At 53.2% G+C, this 24,947-nt stretch overlaps 1 protein-coding gene across 1 annotated transcript in view; it reads left to right on the top strand.

The window, feature by feature from the left end:
- The window catches only part of POLN (DNA polymerase nu), a 96,832-nt gene that overhangs the window by 37,284 nt on the left and 34,601 nt on the right, over nt 1-24,947 (top strand). The window contains exons 6-13 of the mRNA XM_008150970.3: nt 1,762-1,874; nt 5,198-5,355; nt 8,144-8,212; nt 8,746-8,806; nt 9,614-9,678; nt 16,474-16,557; nt 16,815-16,910; nt 24,841-24,897. Of these exons, the coding sequence (XP_008149192.3) occupies nt 1,762-1,874; nt 5,198-5,355; nt 8,144-8,212; nt 8,746-8,806; nt 9,614-9,678; nt 16,474-16,557; nt 16,815-16,910; nt 24,841-24,897 (703 nt within the window). The remainder of the gene's footprint in view (nt 1-1,761; nt 1,875-5,197; nt 5,356-8,143; nt 8,213-8,745; nt 8,807-9,613; nt 9,679-16,473; nt 16,558-16,814; nt 16,911-24,840; nt 24,898-24,947) is intronic.

Genomic DNA, 24,947 nt, shown 5'->3' on the forward strand with positions numbered 1-24,947 from the left:
GTAAGGTCTTTTCACATACAAGCTCTCTCTCCATCTTAGTATTAACTGTATGTGTCAGGGTTTATTATTTCCAAATTACAGATGAGGAAACAGACTCAGCGAGGTAGTCACGGGTCGGTCTTGAGCTTCAGTTCAAGCCTGCATTTTACACTCAGCTCTCGCCTTCTCCTGTTCCAGCGGCCTTTCTGTTTTGCAGGTGTGACATAACCCGCTTACATAACTGACTTATGAAACACACTGTCAGCCACTTGGTCTTACAGGGCATTCCTTTTAGTTGTTTGTCTTATCAAGATAGAAACCCGCGAGCCTGCATCTCTTATCAGCGGAGCTGTTGTAGGTAGATGCCCTGCCAAGGACTCCCGAGTGCCAGTGTGTGGGAGCATCAGCCTGAAAGGAAGCTCCCGGCCTGCTCTGCTCCCTCGTGTGCTGGCTCCCCCTCCCCCCTCTCCTCCTGGGCACCCCCCCAAGTCCCACGGAGCCAGGCCTGAGCTGTCGGCACTTTGCCCTCCCTACCACCCTGGCCTCCCACTTCAAGAGAAATCAAGGTGAAATGTAAAGAAAATGCCAAAAGCCCAAAAGTGTCTGTCTGTGCGCCAGCCAAGCAAAATGTAACTCCGTGCTGGCTCAGTGTGCAGAGCTGGTGAGCTCGGGTTCTGTCTCCCTCGGCCTCTGCGAAGGCCCTCACTAAGCCTTTCTGCGCAGTTACAGCCTGGCCGGGCACGGCAGCCCCAGGTCCCAGACTCAGCGTGGCCACTCGCCAGTTGTGTCACGCCGGGAAACGTGCTTACCCGCTCTGGGCCTCGGTTTCCTTACCTGCAAGTGGCTCTTAGGCCTGCTGAGGGACCCTGGGGCCAGGGCAGCAGCCCCTCTGAAGCGGGAGCGTGCCATCTGCACAAGGAAAGTGTTCGATGAGCGAGCGCCGTTACAGCCGCCTCCTCAGGAGCTGGTGATGTGATGGGGAGCGGAGTTCCCGGGTGAACCAGCGCAGCAGCGGCCAGCGGAGGGGGCAGGAGTGGAGAAGGAACACAGGAGGCGGCTCCGGGCCAGGGAATCTGGCCCACCCTCCTGAGCGCAGCCGCAGCAGTTTGCAGGAGTTGTGGGAGGAGGATTTTAGGCAAGGGCACAGCGTGAGCAGTGGCTCGAGGGTGAGGGGACCGGCAGAGTCTGGCGATGGGGGAAAGGGGGCTCTGTGTGAGCTGGGGCGGGGGGAGGGGGGGGTGTTGGGAGGGTGAGCTGGTGCGCGGGCTGGACAGTCCTGTTGGGCCGCTGTAAGGAGTCCAGAGGGCTGGTATGTACGCTCTGCTCGGGAATGTGGGGCTCTGTCTGTGGGGAATGAATGGGGCTTTGCCTGAGCTGCTATGTCACCTTGGCTCACTGCTTAGCCTGTCTCAGCTGCATCGCCTATAAACGCAGATGATAGGTAATACCTGCCTCACAGGGTTTTTGAGTTAATGTATGTAAAGCCCTTAGAATAAGGTGACCAGATCGTCCCGCTTTTGGCGGGACAGTCCCGATTTTTAACAATTTGTCCAAAAATAGGGACTTTTTTAAAACGCCGTGGGACGCGGGACAAATTGTTAAAAATCGGGACTGTCCCGCCAACAGCGGGACGATCTGGTCACCTTACCTTAGAAGGATGCCTGCAGCCTAGTACTGTGTGAGTGAGTGAGGGCTAGCTGTAGGGGAGTAGTCCTCGTATTTTTCTCAGGGTCAAAGTTCTTAATTAGCGTCTAAGTCAGTGACGTTCTCTTCACCTTCCAGGCGCGTGCTGTTTCAAACACTGACATGTAGCTGCCCTGTTATTTGTTTCAATGCTAAGGATTTTGTGAGAACAGTGCTGCAGTATTTTGGTGATGATGGCAGTTGGAAGCACGGTACGTGATGGCTGATGGGTAAGTTACGGTCGGAAGGACAGGAGGCCCAGGACCTGGGATTGGCGCTTGAAGCGGGAACAGTCTTGTGGGGCTGCGCCCTGAATCTGCGGGGTCTGCGCCAGCTCCGGCAGGGTCCAGGCTGACGTGGATTGTGGGCCCCCGGCTGGTGCCCACCGAGAACTGGAGAAGTTGGTGTGGAAACCCACACAGCTGGTCAGGGACGCAGTGGAAACAGCAGACCCCCCACGTCAACAATCCCCCCCCCCCCCCCCGCCTAAGCCCCGCCCCTCGGCCATTTCCTGTGAATCCCGAGCCTGGTGCAGATTGTCTGTAAACATTTCAGTCACGGGACTGAGATAGGAGGATTTCCTTTCTAAGATGATGCCATCACTGTATCTCCCCCACAGATTAGCAGTAATCTTTTAACATTATTAGATGTCCAGGCAGTGTTTGCACTTTCCAGTTGTCTTTAAATACTTTTGTTGGTTTGTCTTTGTTTTTACAGTTTGAATTGGGAGCCATACCTGGGATGGGAGCAATACATTTCTTAAGTCTCTTCGACTCTGTATGTTCTCTCCCTGTTTTATATCCTTGCAATTATTTTGTTACTGTTGATGGAACCCGCTTGCTTGTCCTGGGGATTGCCCACAGTCTGGACTTCGCAATTACAGCCCCTTCTTGCCAATGAACATGCTCCTCTCTTTGCTCTCTTTCTTGTAAACTGGCAGCTAGATCCAGAGGCTGGGTCGGGTTCATGCTGGATTTCTGGAAGGCAAGGCTGCTTCATAACACTGCGCTTGACCCGACCCTGACCCAGACCCTGACCCTGACCTCTGTGGTGGTGTGTCCTGTCAGGAGCTATATCCTGTTGGTTGTCCATCTTTTTTGTGATGTTGGAACTCCTATTCATGTTAACTCTTCTCGTCTCTCTTTCATATTTACCACTTTATCTAGAATCTGTTTTCAATCTCTTCATTTTTTTTATTTAAAAAATTCCTCTTTTCCATTTTTTTTAACTTAAGGCGTTATCTATTATATTTATCTGCTTTTGTGTAATGCCAGTTTTTATTTCTGAAAGTTTTTGTATTTCTCTTTCCTGAATTCTTTCACTTTTTTGTTCAGTTTTTCTAAGTCCCCTACTTTCTAAGTATTTCTAATTCTGATTTATTTACTTTTCATAGGTTTTATTATTTTCTTAGTTTGTTTAAAGTCTATTTTGTTGGCATTTCTTCTTCCACTCCTGGCATTTCTCCCCAGTGTGGGGTTTGTCCTGGCAGGTTTCAATTTACTAGTTACAGGAGTTTATAGGGACCAGACCCCACTATCCCAGCACTGTCAGACTCCCCCCAAGGATTTTCAAAAATACATGTTGGTAAGAAGCCTTGATTTTGGAATAATGGAGCTTTGAAAAGGCAATAGAATGAAAAAGCCCCAGGGGGTCGGTTACGTGACCAGCCCCTGTGAGGTAAGTCATGCCTAGCTGGCTTGGGGGGCGGCAGCCTGCGTGACTGCCTTCTCTCGCCCGGAGCACAGCGTGAGAGGCTGCCAGGCAGCAAACAGAAACGTCAGGGCTGGCTGCTTTGGTGAATATCAATCCCTGAGGCGGGCACAATGTGCCGATGCCAGAAGATAGATCCAGCGTGATGTGATCTGAGACTACAGTTTGTTTAAAGGCAATGCCTTATTTTTTATAGCACAATTAAAAATGTTAAAGGAACTTGTAAAGCAATCTGTTAACGGAAAAAAACCATTGAAACCTGTAAAGAATTTTGTGAGTTTATTTGAGCCAAACTGTCGACACATGCCGGGAAGCAGAACCTCAATGAATTGAGATAATGCTCCGAAGAATGGTGGGTTACATCTGTAATTATACATTGCCATCAAAGGAGGGACATAGGTCGGCTACATGAAATTCATCGGTGACGGATTAAGGAGGTGGGATAAAGTCAAACTGTGGGAAACCCCTGGGATTGGATAAAAAGCAAAATGATGGACACATACTTAGGTGGGTACAGGAACAATTAACATGATAATGAAGGAATTTGAGGCATCTGTCCTGGCGCCCACCACTTCTGGTTGTGCCCCAGGGGCTCCAGAAAAAGGGAAGTTACAAATTACCCAGACATCTCACAGATATGTTATCTTAGAGGCAAAAAGGCAAATGGGCTCAGGAAAGATCTAAGTTGATCGTTGTCAGGGAAAATATCGGCCTAGGACATGACTGCCCACTATAACCTGTTTGTAGTTAAATATTTAATTTTCAGACCATCTTTTGTGGTTACTGTAGGTCTCTGAGTTTTCAAGACTGCCACGCAGGCCTCCCCTGAGCTTGTCAGGTTAGCAGGTGGCTTCTTTCGTTCACAAATCCTCTAGGGTTCAGATTTATTTCTTAATTTATCATCTCCCCAGCCTTATATAACACCTCCTCCCCCTCGTGTCTAAAACACTCTGGTACAAAAATGTACCTATTTAGCAAATGTCACTCTTTGTAAAAAGCACCTTCACGTGTCTCGCACATGCACACAGGACCCTTTTCACCCAGTTTTCAGAGGAAACTAACACTTGGGGGACGAGCTCCCAGGCCCGCAGGCTCGTCTGCTGCTCTTTCCACACATCCAGCCGTCACAGGATGTCGGGCAGGGCACAGGCCCAGCGTGTCCAGCATCTGTCCTTGCCCGCCATCCCGCCTCCCCAGAGCGCGAAGCCGTGTGCTCAGGCAGCTCCTCTCCGCTCTGCCTTCCGCCCAGGATACTTGGGTTCCTGAACAGCCGATGCGATGCAAGGCAGGGTCCGATGCAAGGCAGGGTCCGATGCAAGGCAGGGTCCGATGCAAGGCAGGGTCCGATGCAAGGCAGGGTCCGGGGCAGCTGGGGAAGCAGCCCAGCTTCCCCAGCTGGAGGAGGGGAGGACTTGGGAAGTAGGAAGGGTGCGAGGTGCCTGGGGCAGTGAGAGGGGGCAGGCGAGAAAGTGGAGAAAGGAGGCAGGAAGCGTGGCTGAGGATTCTGACTTCGATCTCTTTTAACATTTGAGAGCCAAATCTCTTTTAACATTTGAGAGCCAAATCCCAAGTTAGTGTGGAGGCCCCACCCCTCTGGGCATTGGGGAGCAAACCCCATGAGATTGGCCTGTGGGACCTGGGTTTGTGGAGGCCACTCAGCCAAGGTGCAGAATTCCTCGGTATTGACAGCGTCCTGGCCCGCAGCCCTGTAACCTGAGGGGGTGGTAAGATTCTGATCATTAAGTTGAACCTTGAGAAACGTGTAAAAGCAGAGAAAAGTATAATCCCTCTACCTTGTAACGCTAAACGAGCTTTCTCTCCTCAGTGGCTGACTTTGTAGGGCTGGACCCCAGAATTGCCGCGTGGCTTATTGATCCTAGTGATGCCACACCCTCTTTTGAGGATTTAGTGGCAAAATCCTTCGGAAACGCCGTCAGGGTTACAGTGAGCAGCACCTATGGGAATTCCTCAAGAAACAGTGTGGTGAGTTGTTTTCAGATAAGATTTTATCAACTTTAATACAACCCTAATTTTAATCCTCACCTGAGGATATTTTTCCCATTGATGTTTAGAGAGTGAAAGAGAGGGAAGAGGAGGGGGGGAGAGAGAGAAACATTGATGTGAGAGAGACACATCGACTGGTTACCTCCTGCACTCTCCCCAACCAAGGGTGAGGGCCAACAGGCAACGGAATGTGCCCTTGAATGGGAATTGAACCCGCAACCCTTCAGTTCCCAGGCCAGTGCTCTAACCACTGAGAAAAACCTGCCAGGGCAATACAACCCCAATTTTTCTAAAGAAACTCTACATACTTCAGAGATAGCCCGTAGTAAAAAGAAGGTTGCTGCTATTCGTTTCGACTTATTCGGCACAAGTGCTTCTGTCCTGGCATTCTGGTAGACATGAAGGACGGCGGTTTCTGCTCCTTCGTGAAACTGTTCCTGGGAAACCCATTCGCGGGGTGCTCTTCCCAATGGACTCTGGGGTCGGGGGGTCGCCTGCCCCGTGAGCAGAGCTGCTTGTTTATGAATCCTTAGCGCCGGCGATGCGGCAGCTGCGCAGAGGGCCTGGGTCGGCCGCTCCGCACCAGAGTGAGGAGCTGTAACCGGACAATCAGTGGTCCGTGCCGCCTGTCACTCGTTGAGCCAGTGAAGCAGAGACAGGGTTGAATCCTATATGAGCGTTTGTTCCAAAACTGCCGGCCGTATGGGAGAGCAGCAGGTCAGGCACAGAAACCTGCTCTGCCTCTTCCCAAAAGCCAGCTGCTTATACTGGGTAGAAGGACAAAGATCACAGGGGGAAGTAGCAAAAGGGTGTGCCAAATGGGCAGTTTACAGGTGCCTGGGTATGCGAAGGCGGGGGGTCTGCAAAGGCCTGGTGATTCTGGCTTCTGCAAGGTTGTCAGTCTTCCCATGATAACAGGCAGCTCCCAGAGGGGGAGGGGGGGCTGCATTTCCAGGTGAGCTCCCAGGTCCCACGGCAGCTCCCAGCAGGTTAGAATGTGCTGCTTTAATCAGAACAAGACCATCACAGTTAACAGAGCAGGGTTCATATTTCTTACAGTTCTAGCTGGTCCCCAATATTCTGTTTCTGCCCCTATCGAAAGCACAACTAGGAGAACATGCTGAGGGTTCGGGCTGTGTGTGGGGGTGGAGGCGTTGATGTTGAGGTGGCAACCTGGGGAGCAGCAGGTGGTGGTGTGAGCCTGCCGTGCCTACCACCCGGAGCGGGATGCTCGCTTCCTGCCCGTCCTCTCACACACGGTCGCGTAGGGCTTGGGCTGAAATACAGAAGCTCCCTGTCCCCTAATTGAAAGGTTTGTCAGGGCTGTGGTGAGTTCAGACTCCTCCAAGGAAAGCAGACTGAGGCCGTGGGGCAGGAGCCAGGCGGCCCTGAGGGCCAGGGAGCCGGAGCCAGAGGCCGGGCCAGTGAACCCAGCTCTCTCACGTGTCCCTTCTGTCACGAGTCCTTTCTGTCACGTGTCCCTTCTGTCACGGAGTCACAGGTTTGCCCGGCGGAGGGGGGGAGCGCATGAGATGAGCAGTCCTCCCCAGGTCCCATGCTGGCCCCAGACAGAGCTGAGGTCCTAGCACTGAGCATCATTGTCCTCCCCGGGCTCAGTCCCTCTTACGGGGGGAGCGGAGGTGCAGGAAGGTCAGCGCAGACGCCTCGCCCGGGTCGGTGAGGCCCCGGTTCACAGCTGGGATCTCGGACCCTCGGGTCGGGGTTCCTTCTAGTATAAGGAATGAGTTGGGGTGGGAGTGGCTGCGGGAACAGAGCGCCAGCCCAGAGGGCCTGCCTTTCCCTGACCCGGCTGTGGGCTGGTCCTCGCAGCCCCTGGCTCGTGGCCCGCACCCTCCAGTCCCACCCGGAGCTCCCCCAGGCCTCCCCCGCGCCAGCCCCTCAGGAGCTTCCTTGTCCTGTTGTCCAGCCACGGCCACTGTGGAGCCTGCACTGCTCGCAGGTGGGGCGGGCGGGCTGCTCTGAGGGGCTGTGGACAGCTCAGGGAGGGGCGGGGGGGCAGCACGGGAACAGCTGGGAATCTGGAGAGGAGTGGCTCCTGGAGGGGAGCAGCGGGGTCCCAGGGAGGAGGAGGAAGTGTGGGGGCTGGGCCCCCATGGAGCTGGATCTGGTCCCGGGGAGCTTCGGGTTGGGAACTGCTCGGAGAGGGAGCCCTGGTCAGCGGGCAGCAGTGTGGCCACCTGCTCCTAGTGCTCCCAGCCATTCGTAACCCAGCCCTGCCTCGTGTGCGTGTGCGTGTGTGCGTGTGCGTGTGCGTGCGTGTGGGGGACTCGTCTCTACCATGGGCCCAGGGACAGGAAGGAGATTAGACAGGTGGGGGCGCTGTGGCTCATCCCACCAGCCTGTTTGTCAGTTGAACACAGACTCTGTCCCCCTCCCGGGCCCCTGTGTGGGTGGTCCCGGGTGAGAATGGCGGGGACTGTGGATGGCCCAGTGGCTCCTCTGCTCGCTCGCTCGTGGGGGGTGGAGGTGTGGGAGGCCAAGGCCAGGTCGCGCCCTCTTTGTGGCTCATGCCACTGGAATGAGGGGGGTTGGGTTGGGGAGACTGTCAGGTGGGAGGAAGCTGGCATTTGCCCAATAGGCAGTGCGCTCCTTAGCAGGGGCCCGTCTACTTGGAGTCGTTGATGGGTGACACCACAGATGTGTGACAGCTGCTGGCAAACACTCCCGTGAGTTGTGTTACTTCCTAGATTGTGACGATCGTTTCGGCCAAGGTTGCCTAACTGTTCGTTCTTTTGGTCTTTGACAGAATCAGAACGTGTGTGCGAACCTGCGGGTCCTCTACCGGCTTACGATGGACCTCTGTTCTCAGCTGAAGGCAAGCACGGTGTAGCCTCTGGGGGGCGCTCTGCTCACTGCCGCCCGCCCGCTGCCTGGCATTTGCACCCCACGCGCAGGAGCAGTGCCCGCCGTGTGGGATGTGCAGCAAACGACGCTGAGTTCTGAGGCCCCGTTACGCTCCCTCCCTCAGGAAACGGTAGTCCGGCCGATGAGACCCGAGTTCTTGAGTGTTTTCTATGTCGAAAGCACTGGGAGCGTTTCTGGTGCTGCGGCGAGCAGTGCAATGGAAGCCTAGCCGTGCGCAGTGCCAAGTCACACACAAACTGAGAAAGATGAAGGGACGTGGGGAGTGGGCGTGCTCTCCTGTGTCTCACGGTCGCCAGCAGGTCTGGGCGATCCAGTAGGACACCCGAGGGAGAGGGGGCTTTACCCGGAGGGGCGGGAGAGGGGGCTTCTGGGTGGGAGGCCAGCCCGTCCGCTGAGGAGGAGCCCGGGCGCGCCCAGTGAGGGCTGGAGGCCGCTTAGCGACGAGCAGCCTCCATAACGAGAATGTTTCTTCCTGTGACACAGGCTTCCGGTTTGTGGCAGCTGTTTTGTACCTTGGAGCTTCCTCTGATCCCCATTTTGGCAGGTACGCTGCCTAAAGCTGACGTGCAGGCATCTTTCTGGAGAAAGGGAACTGGTAAAATTCTTTACGTTGTTTGGGGACGACTGTCCTCTCAACTGATTTAGGGGCAGGCAAGGCCCCGACGAGGTGGCAAGCCCTTTATTTCCCTTCTGTAACGAGGGGTTGGACCGCGTCACCTCTGGTGTAGAGCGACCAGAAGGTTCTGGCATCCGGTCCTAGGGGTCTCTTTTGTATTGTCTGGATCTGGGTGCCCTGGCCCAGGACCACCGCCCTCCTGAGTCCCTCCTCGCTCCTGAGAGCAGCCGTGTGGGCGGAGCCTGCATGCCAGTAGCTGTGGGGTCCTGGGGGGCTGTCCTTTAACCCTGCAGGAGAACCCCTAGAGCAGGGGTGGGGAGCGTCCGGCCCTGCCCAGGCCCTGAGGATCAGTTAATTAAATGTTTGACCAAAGGTAGCAGGCTAACTTGTAAGCTGATAACTTTGTACGGCCCGGGACGATGTTGTAAATACCCACATGGCCCTTGGCATGACAGGGTCCCCCCCTGCCCTGGGGCCTGCGTGAGGCTCTCCTCTGCGCAGGCCCTTCGGGGAGCAGAGCAGAGCCTCGCCCAGCGCCCTCGATGGCAGGGGCAGCTTTCCATCAGAGCGGGGCCCCCGCCCGCTGCCACCGCTGCTGGCCCTGAGGGACACTTGGCGGAGTGTGCTTGCCGCAGGCGCCGGCGTCACTGCCCCCTCAGGGATGTAGCTCGCTCCCTGCCCGCCGTCTTCCACAGAAACGAGTCACTGACATATCTGCTTTGGTTTTGGACCCAGTGATGGAAAGCCACCGCATCCGGGTGAACAAGGAAGAGCTGGAGAGGACCTCCGCGCTCCTCGGGGTACGTCACTGTGAGACCCTCTGCACGTTAGCTCCGCTTCTTGACAAGCTGCTCCCTTCGCTTCCGACCCAGGAGCACCGCGGGGAGGGCTTGAGCACACGCTGCACCTGGTGGCTCCCTGAGAGGCCGTGCACTGGGCTCAGTGGGCCCTCAGGGACCTTCTCAAGCCAGGTTCTGGCCAGGACATTGCCCCGATGTGTGGTGAGGGGAGCTCATGGGTTTCTTGGGTTCCTTAAAAAAGCAAAAACACGTCTAACAGTGAACCATAAAAACACAGAGGAGTGCATGATGATGCATAAAAAAATGTTCCACTTCAGTTCTTTTTTAAAAACATATTTTTATTGATTTCAGTGAGGAAGGGAGAGAGGGAAAGAGAGATAGAAATATCAATGAGAGAGAATCATTGATCGGCTGCCTCCTGCACACCCCCTACTGGGGACAGAGCCTGCAACCCCGGCATGTGCCCTTGACCGGAATCGAACCTGGGACCCTTCAGTCCGCAGGCTGACTCTCTATCCACTGAGCCAAACCGGCTAGGACTCCACTTCAGTTCTTTTTATTTATTTATTAATCCTCACCCCAGGAAATGTTCTTACTGAGAGAACATCTATCAGTTGCCTCCCCGGATACTCACCCCTACCGGGGGTCGAACCCAAAACCCAGGCATGTATCCTGGCCGGGAATTGAACCCAAAATGTTTTGGTTATGGGATGACACTCTGACCCACTGAGCCACCAGCCAGGGCCCCTTCAGTTCTTTTAAAGAAAACTCTGTTTATTTGGATTTCTTGAAGATAGTGGAGAGCATTGATTAACCATAGGAAACATCAATACCAAATTCTCATTAGGAGGCATGCTTAAGTGAGCGGACAGCTGTGTGGCGAAGAGTTTGCTGACCCAGCAGACTCCGTTCCGCTCTCGTTGGGAAGAATTGGCCTTGACGTTTCTGGCTTCTTGGCGGTAACAGAAACAGAACGCCAGTGTCCCCTGTCCCTTTGAACGTAGACCGTAGGTGCTAGGGCTGCTCTGCCTGCTGTGGGGCGTTTGGTATTGGAAACAATAAGGTTTAATGTGCAAAAGCACAAACCCAGGAGCCTCGGGGAGGCTGTCTTCTCAGGCAAAGCTCAGACCTCCCAGAGCCCTGGGCGCCCTGCCCGTCAGAGCTCTGGCTGCTGCCCCACGTCGCGCCTCCGGACATTTGCCGCCATCACAGGTGCTCCTCTGGGCAGGCTGTCCGTCCGCTGAGCGCTTCCCAGCTTCCTGAACCGCAGGTCATAGTCGTGCCCAACGGCTTTCACGCAGCGGCCGTGGCCCCGGGCCGGCTCTGCCCCGCTGCTGATGGGCATCGGGTTTGCAGTCATTACCAACCGCGCTGCCCCCTGAGTGTGCCCCTGGGGCCTGAGCACATGCTTCTCGGGGGCATGAAGCAGGGGCTGCTGGGCGCCGGGGCACCGGCTGGCACTGCTCAGCTCACTGCGGTCCAGCGTCTCGCCCGCCAGGGCACAGGCCTGTCGCTGTGTCCTCTCCCCTCCCCGCCCCCCCCGGGACCTCGGACTTTTCCCATAGCAGGTATTTTGGGGAGGATGTAAAACCGCGTGACGACTTTGGTTTCTGTCTCTGACGATGAACGCGGTTGGACAGCTTCTCGTACCACCAGCTGCTGTTAGGGGTTTCTCTTTGGTGGAGGATCTGGCCAAGTGACGCACCCGTTTGGTACTGAGGGTTCTGTCTTTCTCGCTGACTAATAGGACATCTTGATATATTCTGGTTACAGGCTGGGTACTTACTCTTTCACTCACATGATGGTGTGTCTGTTGATGACGGAAGTTCTTAATGTTTAATGCGGTGTAATTTCAGCCCTTTTTCTTTATGATTAGTGCTTTCTGCATCTGTTTAAGAAATCTTTCCTTATTGCAAGCTCATGAAGTATTCTCAGGTGTTATATTTTCATTCGCCATTGCATTTACGTTTATAAAATACACCTGGAACTTTTTTTTCTTTTTATGGACCTTTAAATTAAGAAATAAATTTTAGCCCTAGCTGGTTTGGCTCAGTGGATAGGGCATCAACCTGTGGACTGAAGGGTCCTGGGTTCGATTCTGGTCAGGGCACATGCCCGGATTGTGGGCTCGATCCCTAGTAGGGGGCGTGCAGGAGGCAGCCAACCAATGATTCTCTCTCATCATTGATGTTTCTATCCTTACCCCTTCCTCTCTGAAATCAGTAAAAACATATTTTTAAAAAATAATGAACTAAAGAAAAGAAATAAATTACATATTGTGAATGGTACAAATCTTTTTTATTTATTGGGATAAAATACACTTAACATAAATTTTCTCATTTCAAGTATTTCTAACACCACAGCTCAGTGGTGTTACATACACTTACATGGTGCGCAGCCCGCCATCCATCCCCATAACTGCTTTCATCTGGAAAAATTGGAACTATTGCCATTAAACAGTAATCCCCGTTCTCCCTTCCCCGCAGAGGGGTCCCGTGCACCCCTGGTAACCACCGCCCACTCTCTGTCTCTATCATGTGCTTCTCTAAAGTATTTTGTGTAAGTGGAACCCGTTTGCCTCTTTGTGAATGGCTGACTTCACTGTAGAACATCCTTGAGGTTTACCCATGTTGAAGCACGTGGCAGGGCTTCCTTCCTTCCTGAGGCTGTGACACTCCCTGGTTGGCAGGCACCGCATTTTCTGTAGCCGGACATCGGCTGACGGCTGACGGCAGCTTGGGGGGCGGCCATGCTTACTGTTGGGAATCATGCTGCTGTGAACACGGGGTACACAGATCCCTTAGAGACCCTGCTTTCACTTCTTGGGGACATCTACCCGGAAATGAATGGCGAGATCTTGTGGTCACTGTGGTTTAATTTTTGGAGGAGCTACCGTACATTTTTCACAGGCGATAGGGTTCCAGTTCCTCCACACCCTTGCCAACCCTGTGGTCTGTTTTTTGTAGCAGCCATCCTGAGGAGTGTGAGGTGGGATCTCTGTCGTTTTGATCAGCATTTCACTAATTATTCGTGATGTTGTGAATCTTTGCATGTGATTATTGGCCATTCGTATATTTTCTTTGGGAAAATGTCTATTCAGTTTTTGCCCATTTGAAATTGGATTGTTCTGTTTTGCCATTGAGTTGTAAGAGTTGTCATGTATTCTGGACGCTAATCCTTTATCACATGTATGACTTGGAAGTACTTTCTCCCATTCTGTGGGAGAGAGTATCCTTCGTGCTTCCTACTCTGCCGCGTTCCCAGGATCCCCTGGGTACAAATCTTGTTGTTTTTCTTTCATTTTTTCCGTTGGTGCACATCGTATGTACAGCTTGACGTGTTTGTACACACACACACCCAGTTGCATCCCCAAGAGGCAACCGCTGTTCTGACCTCGGCTGCATGTGCGGTTTGACCATCTAGACTTCATGTGGGCGGGATCGGGCAGCGTGACTCCTTTGTGTCACCGATGTTGGTGTCTTTCGCTCAACATCATGCTCCTGAGATCCGTCTGTGTTGCTTGGTGTGCTGGCAGATTGTTCCTTTATGTTGCCGAGTACTACTCCATGGTGTGAATGCACAGCAGTTTGTTATCTCCTCTTCTGTGGATAGATTTGAGTTGGTTTTAGTTTTTACCTGTCATACACATTTTTATTAAAATGTGCATTGCAATATTATTTATACTAGTTAAAAACCAAAAGTGACTTACAGGGTCAATGGTAGAGGGATGGTTAAACGAGTGATAACGTAATAGTGCAGTAGACATCATGTAACCCTTCAGAGTTATGCTTGCTAACATTTTTTGTGGAATAGAAAGTACTTAGAATGTGAAGAGGGAGAAGTAAAATGCAAAATTGTCTTGTACAGTAAGTAGTCCCCCCTTATCCACAGTTTGGCTTCCCGCGGTTTCAGTTATCTGCCGTTAGTTACGGTTTGAAATGGGGAATTTCAGATGTAAGCTACTCGTAGGTTTGAACGTGCACACTGCTCTGAGTGTTGTGAGGAGGCCTGTTGCTGTCCTACTCCGTCCCGCCTGGGACACGAATCCCCTTTGGCCAGCGCGCCCACGCCACATCGAGGCCTGCCTGTCGGTCACTCAGTGGCCGTCTCAGGTGCCAGATGGAGGGCTGTGGCATCGCAGTGCTTGTGTTAAAGGCGCCCTTATTTTACTTAATTATGGCCCCAGAGCACAGGAGTGATGCTGACCGTAGATATGCCAGAGAGAAGCCGGAAAGTGCTTTCCTTACGCGAAGAGTGAGGGCAGGCAGTGATGGGAGAGGCCACATTCACAGAACGTTTATGACAGGAAGTTGTTATAATTGTCCTATTTGCTATTAGTTATTGCTGTTGCCTGGTTTATAAGTTAAACTTTATCATCGGTATGGATGTATAGGAAAAAACAGTACACATAGGGCCCGGTGCTCTCCGCGGTCTCAGGCACCCATGGGGTCTCGGAGCATATCCCCCGTGCATAGCGGGGCTACAGGGTCTTTGTCACAAACCAGGTCCCTGTGCATACGGGGTCTTCCCTGGACTCGATTCTGTTCTCATTGGTGTGTCTGTCCTTGTGCTGACATTCCCCTGGCTTATTACTGGAGCTTTACAATACGCTTGCCATCCTCTAGTGTGCCTTCCAGCTCTGCCATTCTTCCGCACGATATTGGCTAGTCTAGGTTCTTTGCATCTATAATAATAAAAGCGTAATATGCAAATCCACCGAATGGCCGAACAGCAGAACGACCTTCCGGACAACCACGCCATGACACCCACTGGCACCAGGCCAGCCAAGGCAGGTGCGATGAGATTGGTTGGGGACCTGGCCATCTCCCTACAAAGGGAGTCCCAGGCCACCGGCTGGCGGGGCAATCGGGGGGAGGGGGGGCCTCCATGATCGCCCCAAAGAGGGAGGCCCAGTCTACCTGACTGGGGGTGCTATGGAGGGTGGGTGGGGCCTCCCTCTGCGGGGTGATCGATCGCAGGGCTCCCGGACTGTGAGAGGGCACAGGCCTGGCTGAGGGACCCCTCCCCTCCACCTCCAGTGCATGAATTTCATGCATCGGGCCTCTAGATTTCATATAAAATTCTTCAATTTACTTTTAAAAATACTGCCCAGATTTTTATTCTGTTTCCAATGTGTGTGGCAAAGAGTAATATACAGACTATGTAGAGAACTCCTGTCAATAAGAAACAGCCCTGCCCTGGCCAGTTTGGCTGAGTGGATAGAGCATAGCCCACAGACTGAGGGTCACAGGTTCGATTCAGGTCAAGGGCACATACCTCAGTTGCAGGCTTGATCCCCAGTCCTGGACCGTTTCTCTCTCTCTGTTTCTCCCCTGCTCTTCCACTCTCTCTAATAATCAATAATGGAAAAATATCCTTGGGTAAGGATTAACTAATAAGTAAATAAATAAAATTAGAAAAAAATGGTTTAAAAAAGAAAAAGCCAGTTATCACAATTTTTTAAATGAGCTAAATATTTTGGGGAAAAATCTAATGAAAGATGGACGTTTCAACCCCGAGGGCGCGAGGCCAGCACAGGCACGTAGCTGAGCGCTACCCAAATGGCTGATCCCCAGGAACGTGAGCAGACACCACGGTGGTGTTTGGGGTGGTTTGTTATGCGGCAGCAGGTAACCCATACCGCCTACCCCGGCTTCCTGCCACGACGGAGCCCCTTCAGGGCCCCGGTTTCATAGCAGGACCGGGCCTCCCTCGGGCTGCTGGCTCCTGCCGCGCCAGCTGGGCTCTGCCTCCGCTCCCCCGCTGGGCCGATGCTTTGTGGTTCTCCTGTGTTCTGCTCTGAGGAGATGTTTATGTTTTGTTTTGCCCGAAGCTGTCTGCCTTTTTGTCTCTGTTTATCCTCACCCATCACTGCTGTGCGCTTCAGCACAAGGCGTGTGCCCTGTGCCGAGTGAACGGGGAGCTCTGCTCTCGCTTCATTTTCTGAGATCAAACCATCTATGATGAGTGTTTGTTCCCTAAGGTCTGACTTACTCCTCAGGGACCCATCGTCTGTCTTTTAATGCTTTGTTCCTTGTTTTTTTAAATCGTTTGTTTCTTTAACTCAGAGCTTTGGCATCTTTAACTGAGGCCGTTGTTCCTGGGCTCTTGGTTTTGCTGAGATATTATATGTTATACTGGTCCCACTCCCAGTGTTTCTGGCCCCTATTTATAAACTTCTTAGAAATTTCCGCCTTAAGGCAATTCTGAAGAGTAGAATGTGGACGGTATTTCACCAGAATTGGTTGATTTGACTCGGCTCTCTCTTTCCTTTCACAATAATTGTTGTTAAGTCCTGGCCGCCTTCTACTTTTCTCCTGACCAAGAAGGCGAGGGGAAGGGTTTGTAATGCGGCCCGTCCTGCGGCTCTGCTCGGCCCAGCGCTGTCTCTGCGGGCCGCGCCGGCTCAGAGGCGGTCGCCGTCTCTCCGTGGCTGCGTCTCGTGCTCGCTGTGGCCGTGCAGCTGGGCCCGGCGTCTCCTGCCGTGGGTCACGCAGGGTGTTTGATGCTTATAATGGGATGCTGGACCCCTTTCCAGCCAGATCGCTGCTGGAGAATTCACTCTTTCCCTCTCTCATTTTGGTGAATATTTTTTACTATTTTTGCTTCTTTCAGTCTGTTACCTTAGGTTTAGAGGGATCCTGTGAGCCTGGGTATCCCACCATGAGTCAAAATATGTATTTTTAGTGTCCAAAATATGTCTTTGTATTCTTGTAAGGCTTTGGTTGGGAACTGTTTGGTGAACAAATCAAATCCTCGCAAACTGCTAAGAGATTGTGTTTGTCACATTCACAGTCTCGTCTCAAGGAATTGGAGCGAGAAGCCCACTTTGTGGCAGGAGAACAGTTCCTCGTAACGAGCAGCGACCAGCTTCGAGAGGTACAGCTGCATCTGGTTCTTACACAACAAACTTCTTGTCCAGGGAAAAGGGAGATTTATCCTGAACTTATATTAAGTTCACGCTCTCTCACATTGAGAGTCGTTCCTTCAAAGCCTTTAAGCCCAAGAAAAGGAGCAAATCAGACTTTCGGCACTCTGCGCACGTGTCGCGGCCTGTTCTGGCCGGGCTGTGGCCCCTCGTGCGATGCTGGTCCCCCGCACACCGGGCCCTCACTGCGTGTCGTCTTCTGTTGAAGATCCTCTTTGGCAAGCTGAAGCTGCACCTGCTGAGCCCCACGGGGACGCTTCCCAAGACGGGGCTGCGGGGCCACCTGTCCACCTCCGAAGCCGCGGTAAGGATCAACAACCACCCCCTCCTTTTGAAACAAGAGCACGTCTGCGCCACAGGTGCGTCCCCCCAGACCCGCCCGCTGCCTGTGGCGGGTCGGCCGGCACCAGGCCGAGCAGGTGGGGGGTCATGCTCCCGCCCCAGGGCTGTTGCCTTCTAGTTATGAACCAGGAGCAAGGGCAGCTGGGCCAGTTTCCAGAGCAAACAATTGGCTTGATTCCTGCGAGGGACAGTGGGGAGAAGTTTGCTCTGAAAACCAAGTTCTTGACAGCCCAGGCCAGGCCCCCCGTTTCCCTGCCCACAGGAGCCTGGAGACGGGGGGTCCTCCATCCTCTCCTCTTCCACATTCACTTCAGAACATTCTAGCTGCCCATCTCTGTGCGTTTTAAATTGTTCTTTACTTAATTGACTGGGGTGACGTTGGTTAATAAAGTGGTACAGCTTTCAGGTGTACTGTGCCATATGCGTCACCCGTTACTGTATCGTGTTCTCCACCCAAGTCAGGTCTCCTTCCATCGCCATTGGTCCCCCCTCCCTTCCCTCTGGTCATCGCCACACTGTTGTCTGTAGCGATGAGTTTTGTTTTGTTTTTGGCTTCATCCCTTTACCTTTTCACTCAGACCCCACCCCCTCTCCGCTCTGTCAACCATCAGTCTGTTCTCTGTCTATGAGTCTGTTTCTCTTTTGTTTGTGAGTTTATTTTATTCATTAGTTATTTTATTCCACATATAAATGAGATCATATGGTACTTGTCTTTCTCTGACTGGCTTATTTCACTCAGCATAATGCTCACCAGGTTCATCCATGCTGTCGCAAAGGGTAAGATTTCCTTGGTGGTTATTTTTTACGACTGAGTAGTATTCCATTGTGTGAAATGAACCATGGCTTTTTTATCCACTCATCTACTGATGGGCACTTGGGCTGCTTCCATAGCTTGGCTGTCTCTATATACAAAAGGCTAAGTGTCCATCCTTCCCTCCGACCGGTAGCTATGACGCTCAATGACCACCAGGGAGCAGATGTTCTGACCAGTAGCTTTGACAAGCACTGAGCACCAGGGGGCAGACGCTCAGCGCAGGAGCTGCCATGACACGCACTGGCCATTTAAAAATAAACGGCACCATGGACCTGGCCCCAACAAACCAACACTCGGCTTCCCCCAAGAGGGACACAGGCCCCGCCACCACCCTGGAGCGACACCCACCAAATCACAGCCAACGCTGCTGAGACCCCATGGCGCAAAATGCAGCCCACAGCCCAGCCCAGCCCGGAAATGGTCACTGGGCGCCAGGTAATGACGTCACTAGCGACTAGCCTCCTTGCAGTTTCTTCAGCCCAGGAACCCGACTTGCTTTATAGCCAGGTGGAAACACTTTACACTGTAACCAGATGTCTGTGAAGCATTTTCCCGTGCCTCATCTCATTTGATCCTCACAGAAGTCCGGGAGTAGGTAGATAGGAGACTCGGCGGAATCCTATTTTCTTTTCATTAGCCGGAAAACAGAGATTTAGAAAGTTTAGAAACTTGACCCGACTGAAAAGAAGTAAGAAATGGTGGACCTTGAAAATGACTTCAGGTTTTCTCACTGCACAGAATATAGTCAAACACTGCTGCAGTTAAATATTTTACCCTTTGTTCTCCCTGCGTGATCTACAATAATAATCTGCTTCATGTTGATATTTACTGCTGTGTTGCTGACAATTACCTGAAAGAGAAGTTGGAGTGCTTCACTGGGCTGGGAAAAGTTTAGCTACATCAGAAAGCAGGTCTAACTAAGCAAGTTTATCTATATCTATAAAAGGCTAAGTTGACTCGTGCATGCGTGATACATATAAAGCTCTCGTTGGCGCCAATTGCATGTGTGTGTTTCGATCTATCATTGTCGATCGTGAATTTGGTTGACACTTCCATTATAGAGAAAGGGCAAATAGCGATATTAAAATATTTCTTCTCATTAATTTCCTTTCAATGTGCACGAATCCATGCACCCGGACACTAGTTGTAAATAAAGCTGCAATAAACATAGGGGTGCATATAGTCTTTCAAATTAGTGTTTATGGTTTCTTCAGGTATATTTCCAGAAGTGGAGTTGCTGGGTCATAAGACAGTTCCATTTTTATTTGTTTTTTTATTAATATATTTTTATTTATTTCAGAGAAGAAGGGAGAGGGAGAGAGATAGAAACATCAATGATGAGAGAGAATCATTGATCGGCTGCCTCCTGCAGGCCCCACACTGGAGATTGAGCCCGCAACCTGGGCATGTGCCCTGACCAGGTGACCTCCTGGTTCATAGATCGACGCTCAACCACTGAGCCACACCAGCTGGGCAAGACAGTTCCATTTTTAAAAGACAAGGAGTAGCTTGGTTGGGATGTTGTCCCGATACACCAGGATTGCGGATTCAATCCCTGGTCAGGGCACATACAAGAATCAACCAAGGAATATATAAGTAAATGGAACAACAAATCGATGTTTCTGTCTCTCTCTAAAATCAATCAATCAATCAAAATCAAAGGCAGGGAGTGGTGAGGCTCTGCTCTAGGAAAGTGGCGGAGCATAGACAGATGTTTACAATCCAGGAGGTGGCAGCGCAGAGCTGAGGGCAGTGATAGTGCCCACAAGTCCCTCTGCTGGGACCCTCTGCTGGGACCCTCTGCTGGGACCCTCTGCTGGGACCCCCTGCTGGGACCTCCTGCAGAGGCCAGCAGTGCTTGCTGTGCCGTGTCCAGGCTTTGGCTTAGCAGCAGGGGAGGCTGTGCTTCTAGAGTCCTCCGTGCATATCGCCTCTCCATCATTTCACTTTCTGCGCATCTCACCTGGTGGACCCCTCGCTTGCTGACTGTGCCCACACCTGGCCCTCGGGGGCTCGGGTGGCCACTGTCGAGTGAGCCAGGGCCTGCTGTGGAGCCCGGGTCCCCTGCAAGGACCTGGATTCGTGCTCTTGCGCATGTCTTCCCGCCCCAGCGGATGGCCTGCCCTTCTCCGTGTCCTTGGGAAGCAAGGGCAGTGGCACCAGCCACGCCACCTGCACAGCCTGGGCCACGTTGCTTGACTGCTTTGTGCCTCCGTTTCCTGGTCTGTAGCAGAAGGACTATAAGAGTAACGTCCCTGCTAGAATCTTGTGAGGATTCTGCAACTGTGTGTGTGTGTGTGTGTGTGTGTGTGTGTGAGTGAGAGAGAGAGAGAGAGAGAGAGAGAGAGAGAGAGAGAGTATTTAGGACCATGCCTGACATAAGCTCTCAGAAACCAATAAGTATTGGCTATTATTATGAGCTTCTTCATCCAAAACTAGAATCATCTTAGATTTTCTCCCAGCCTCACCCGCAGCACGTCTTACACTCCCTCCGTGCGAAGTCTCTCTTGAGTTTGCCTCCCTCCCGCCGCCTTCGCGGGCAGCCCCTTCCCCTCTCCTCTCAGCTCCTCCCAGCTTCCTGCGCAGCCACTCCCGCCGCTGTCTCACGCCTGCGCTTCCTCATCACCCCCGGCAGCGCAGTCTTCTAAGGTGTTAGACCAGGTCACGCCCCGGCTGGGTGGCTAATTGGTTGGAACATCGTCCCATACACCAAAGGCTGTGGGTTCAGTGCCCAGTCGGAGCATGTGCGGGAGATTGAAGTTCCTCACCTCGACGTTTCTCTCCCTTCCTCTCTCTAAAATCAATAAACAAATTCTTCAATGAAGATTAAAAAAAGAAAAGAAAGCCTGGCCAGTGTGGCTCAGTGGTTGAGCCTCGACCTACGAACCAGGAGGTCCCTAGTTCGATTCCTGGTCAAGGGCACATGCCTGGGTTGCGGGCTCGATCCCCAGTGGGGGGAGGAGGGGGCGTGCAGGAAGCAGCTGATCAATGATTCTCATCATTGATGTTTCTCTCTCTCTCCTTCTCCCTTCCTCTCGGAAATCAATAAAAATACATTTTTTTTAAAAAGTGAGAGAGAAACCATGTCACTCCTGTGACGTGAACTGCCAGTAGCTTTCTGTGACACTTAGAATGAAACCCTAGCTCTCGAGCGTGGCCCCGCCTGTGGGTCTGGCGCTGCCCCTTCTCTGGCCTCGCTCCTTCCGCACTCCGGGCGCCCCGCCTCCCGCCTCCCGAGCACGCCTGCTGCCCAGGTGTCTGCACAGCCCTGGCTCCTCCGGAGACTCTGCCCGCAGTTGCCCACGCCTGGCTGCACGCTGTCCGCCTCAGCACTGCTCAGAACCCCTCTGGTCACAGCACAGCGAGGCCGCGGCAGCCCATTTCCTCACCTTCATTTCCTTTCTGCCTTTCTTTCTATTTCAAATTTTTGACAGTATTACAGATGCTCCCATTTCCGCCTCCCCCCCGCCCCCCGTTTGCTCCCCTCCGCCCAGCCCCTCCCTTCTCCCCCCAGGTCTTCACCGCCCTATCCTTCCTTTTCCGACACACACTCGCCATTTCCTACAGTTACCGTAGCTGCTTGCTTATTCCACTAGGACGCGGGCGGCCCAGCGCCCAGCCCTCCGCTGGCTGGCTCACTCCATCCCAGAACCAGGCAGCCTGCAGCTGGCGCCGGGTGGCCGAGCTGGTGGCTGTGGTTTGTTCTCCCTCGGCAGCAGGGGGCGGGCCCAGCCGGAGACCCTGGTGTGGACTTCAGCCGCCTGGTGGCTGAGAGGAAGGGCAGCGAGCCCAGCTCCAGCGGGTGTGGCGCCTGGGGAGGCCGCACCTGCGCGGGGTCCTGGCACCAGCTGGCAGGCTCGCCCTTCCCTGCTGCTGCCTCTGCTGCTCCGAGACGGCCCGCAGCGGAAGGAGGGGAAGGAGCTGCTCGGGTGTAGAGGTGCTTTGGGGACGGAATTAAGACGGTGACCTTAATTTCCCCCAAAACATGAGGGCCCTACGTCATACTAGCCTTATCTGTTTACCTGGACAAGTCATGCTAGTCTGTGCGTTACAAGAGATGAGTGTTTTGCCCTGGCTGGCTTGGCTCAGTAGTTAGAGAGAGCGTTGGCCCTTGAACCAAAGGGTCGCGAGTTCGATTCCTGGTCAAGGGCACGTTCCTGGGTTGCAGGCCTGATCCCCGCTCGGTCCAGGAACAGGCGGGAGGCAACCAATCGATGTGTCTCTCTCTCATGGATGTTTCCCTGTCTCTCTACCCGCTCCTTCCTCCCTTCCACTCTCTCTAAAAAAAATCAATGGAAAAATACCCTTGGGTGAGAACTAACAAAAACAAACAACAACAAAAGATGAACTTCCACTAGGCAACCCGTGCACATGGTTCTCAATTCAAAATTAAGCCTCCTCTCCACGTCCTCCACCCTCCCTTAGACGTCAGGTAAGTGGGCGGCCTGGAAGGTCCGAGTACAGCGCAGCTGTGAGCATAGATACGGTGAGGAGCGGGTGAGGGGGTGCCAACGGGGGGCCGCAGGGAGAGGGGCCAGGAGCCGGCGGGAGTGTTTGATGGAGCCCGCGGAGCAGCGGGCGCTGCGGCCTCTGCCCGGATCATTGACTGGCTCCGGTCCGGCTTTATCCAGGTTAGGACATCAAACACTTCATTCTTTTCCAAGTTCTCAGGGCCTCTTCTCGATACGCAGGCAGACGGCGCTCAGAAAGCTCTCTTGCGAGTCAGGTATCAGGGTGAGGAGAGCGAGTGGATCTGAAGCAGTGTTTTTGGCTGAGTGTTTTCATGCACTTTCATCTCCCCTAGGAGTAGCTTTTCTAAGAAAAGGGCAGCTGGGTTATACTGAGTCGGGACCCTCCCCGGCAGTGCCGGCTCCCAGGCCCAGTGGTTCATGTCCCCCCTCAGTCGTCCTGCGAGACACACTTCCGGGGCCCACACTACAATAGTCAGCGCACCAGTCCCCAGACCAGTTCACAGGTTCAAAATGATCCCCATTGAAACCTTGGCAGACGTTTTTTGTAGAAATCGGCAAGCTGATTCCCAAATTTAAAGAGAAATGTGAAAACTAGGAACCGAGATAATCTTGGAAGATAAAGCACTATTGGAAGATTGAGTCTGTTGGACAGCAAGACTAACCACAAAGCGATAGAAATTACCAGGAATTAATCCGTACAATGTGGTGTCGATTCAAGGATAAACGAACAGACCTTTGGGTGGGTGGAGAAGCCACGAGCGGGCCTCCCTGGGCGTGTGTGAAACCCCTGACCTCTCAGAGGCGGCGCTGCGAAGCCGTGAGCAGTAGGTTGGCGGCATAAAGGACCAGGGGCCGCTGCCTCTGGGCCCTACTTCACATCCTACACAGAAATAAATGCCAAGGGAATTGTATGGCCACATACAGGAGGCACAGCAGCAAAGACTGTAGAAGATGCCACAGAGAGTATCTTCAAGACCTTGATGTAGGCAGACATTCTGAGACCGGACACAAAATGCAGAACCGTGAAGAAAGAGGTGCGACATTGGACAACCGTGAAATGAACCTCTGTTCATGAAAAGGCGCCACCGCCCAGCGAGAAGGCAAGCCTCACGGAGACGGCGTTCCCGCTCACATGGAAGGAAGCCCGTCCCGGCGGACGAGTGCCCACGCATCCAGGAGAAGCAGACACAGCGGTTTCCCGGGGCCAAGGTCACGCACAGGGTCAACGGCAGAAGATACACACTCAGTCAGTACACACTGCTGTTCGGCCGCCTCGGTCACTCGGGCATACACGCTGCAGCCCAGGGAGACATCGCTCACTTCACCAGGACGGCGGGGATGCGGGCAGGGCAGCACCGTTACCGGAGACGCGGCACAGGCTCCCGGTGCTGATGACCGGCTGGACGGTCCCTGCTGCAGGCGGCCTGGCGCCCGGCTTCCTCACGCCTCCTAGTGTGTACACGCAACAGCTGCGGGCGCCGCTCCCAAAACTGGACCGTGTGTCCGCCGCGGCGCTCTCCACCGCGGCCTGGTGCGGAAAACCACACACCCGTCCATGGTGGAGGGAGAAGCATTGACCTGCCTTCAAACAATCCGCATTACACGTCCATGGCATAGTCTTCCACGGCGACATGGGTGAGCCATCAGCCATCACGCTGACCACAGAAGCCACACAGAGAGCCTGCGCTGTGGAACAGTGGCCTGGGGGGTAGAGGCCAGGCTGGTGGGGGCAGGGCCTGAGTGCTCCCTCTGGGCCAGCCCAGGCGTGTTCCCTTTGTGATACTTTAACAGATCGTGTTCTTAGGAGCTTGTACTCTGCTGAACGTTATATTTCGACTTTTTAAAATTAATTTGAAAATCCTTAATCATGTTCCGACGTTACCTCCCTGACTTCATGCCCAGCTCTCTGCGATTCAGGTGTCGGCTGCTCCTGAACGATCAAGTTACACGTTTGTAGACATTTCCCCCTTCTCTCTGCCATGAGGGAGCATCACTGATCCGCTGCCTCCTGCACGCCCTCCACTGGGGGTGGAGCCCGCAACCCAGGCAAATGCCTTTGACCGGAATCGAACCCGGGACCCTTCCGTCCGCAGGCCGATGCTCTATCCACTGAGTCAAACCAGCCAGGGCTGCCATGTGGTATTTTTAAAATAATTTTTAGAGAGAGGAAGGGAGAGAGAGAGAGAATGAGAGAGACATGGATGTGAGAGAGCAGCATCCGTCAGTTGCCTCCCGTACGCAGCTGGACCAGGATAGAACCCGGTTTGTGCCCAGACCCGGAATCACCGCCGCCTTTTGGTGCCGGGACGACACTCCAAGCAGCTGAGCCACACCAGCCATGTGGTGTCCCACACGCCCCGGCTGTAGAGTCACTCATCGAAGTCTCATCCCGCTCACCGTCTGCCTTTAGCGCCCCGAGGACCGCAGCGATCTTGTGAGGGACTGTGGTGGGGCGCCTGCTACGCTGAGTTGCTTATGAATCTTCATTTTGGAAAATATGCTCAACGGAGACCATTTTCTTATTAGGACTTTCTCTGGCTGAAAATAAGTGAAATGTTCAGCTTCAATGGATGACTATGTTAATAATATTTACTCTCATTTTTTAGTTAAATGCTCTGCAAGCCCTCCATCCATTACCCAAGATCATTTTGGAACACAGGCAGGTAAGTTCGTGTTTTAATCAGTTGGTGACGAAGGGGAAGCTTGTGGCACC

This window comes from Eptesicus fuscus, chromosome 2, assembly GCF_027574615.1.
Source record: "Eptesicus fuscus isolate TK198812 chromosome 2, DD_ASM_mEF_20220401, whole genome shotgun sequence".
NCBI lineage: Eukaryota > Metazoa > Chordata > Mammalia > Chiroptera > Vespertilionidae > Eptesicus > Eptesicus fuscus.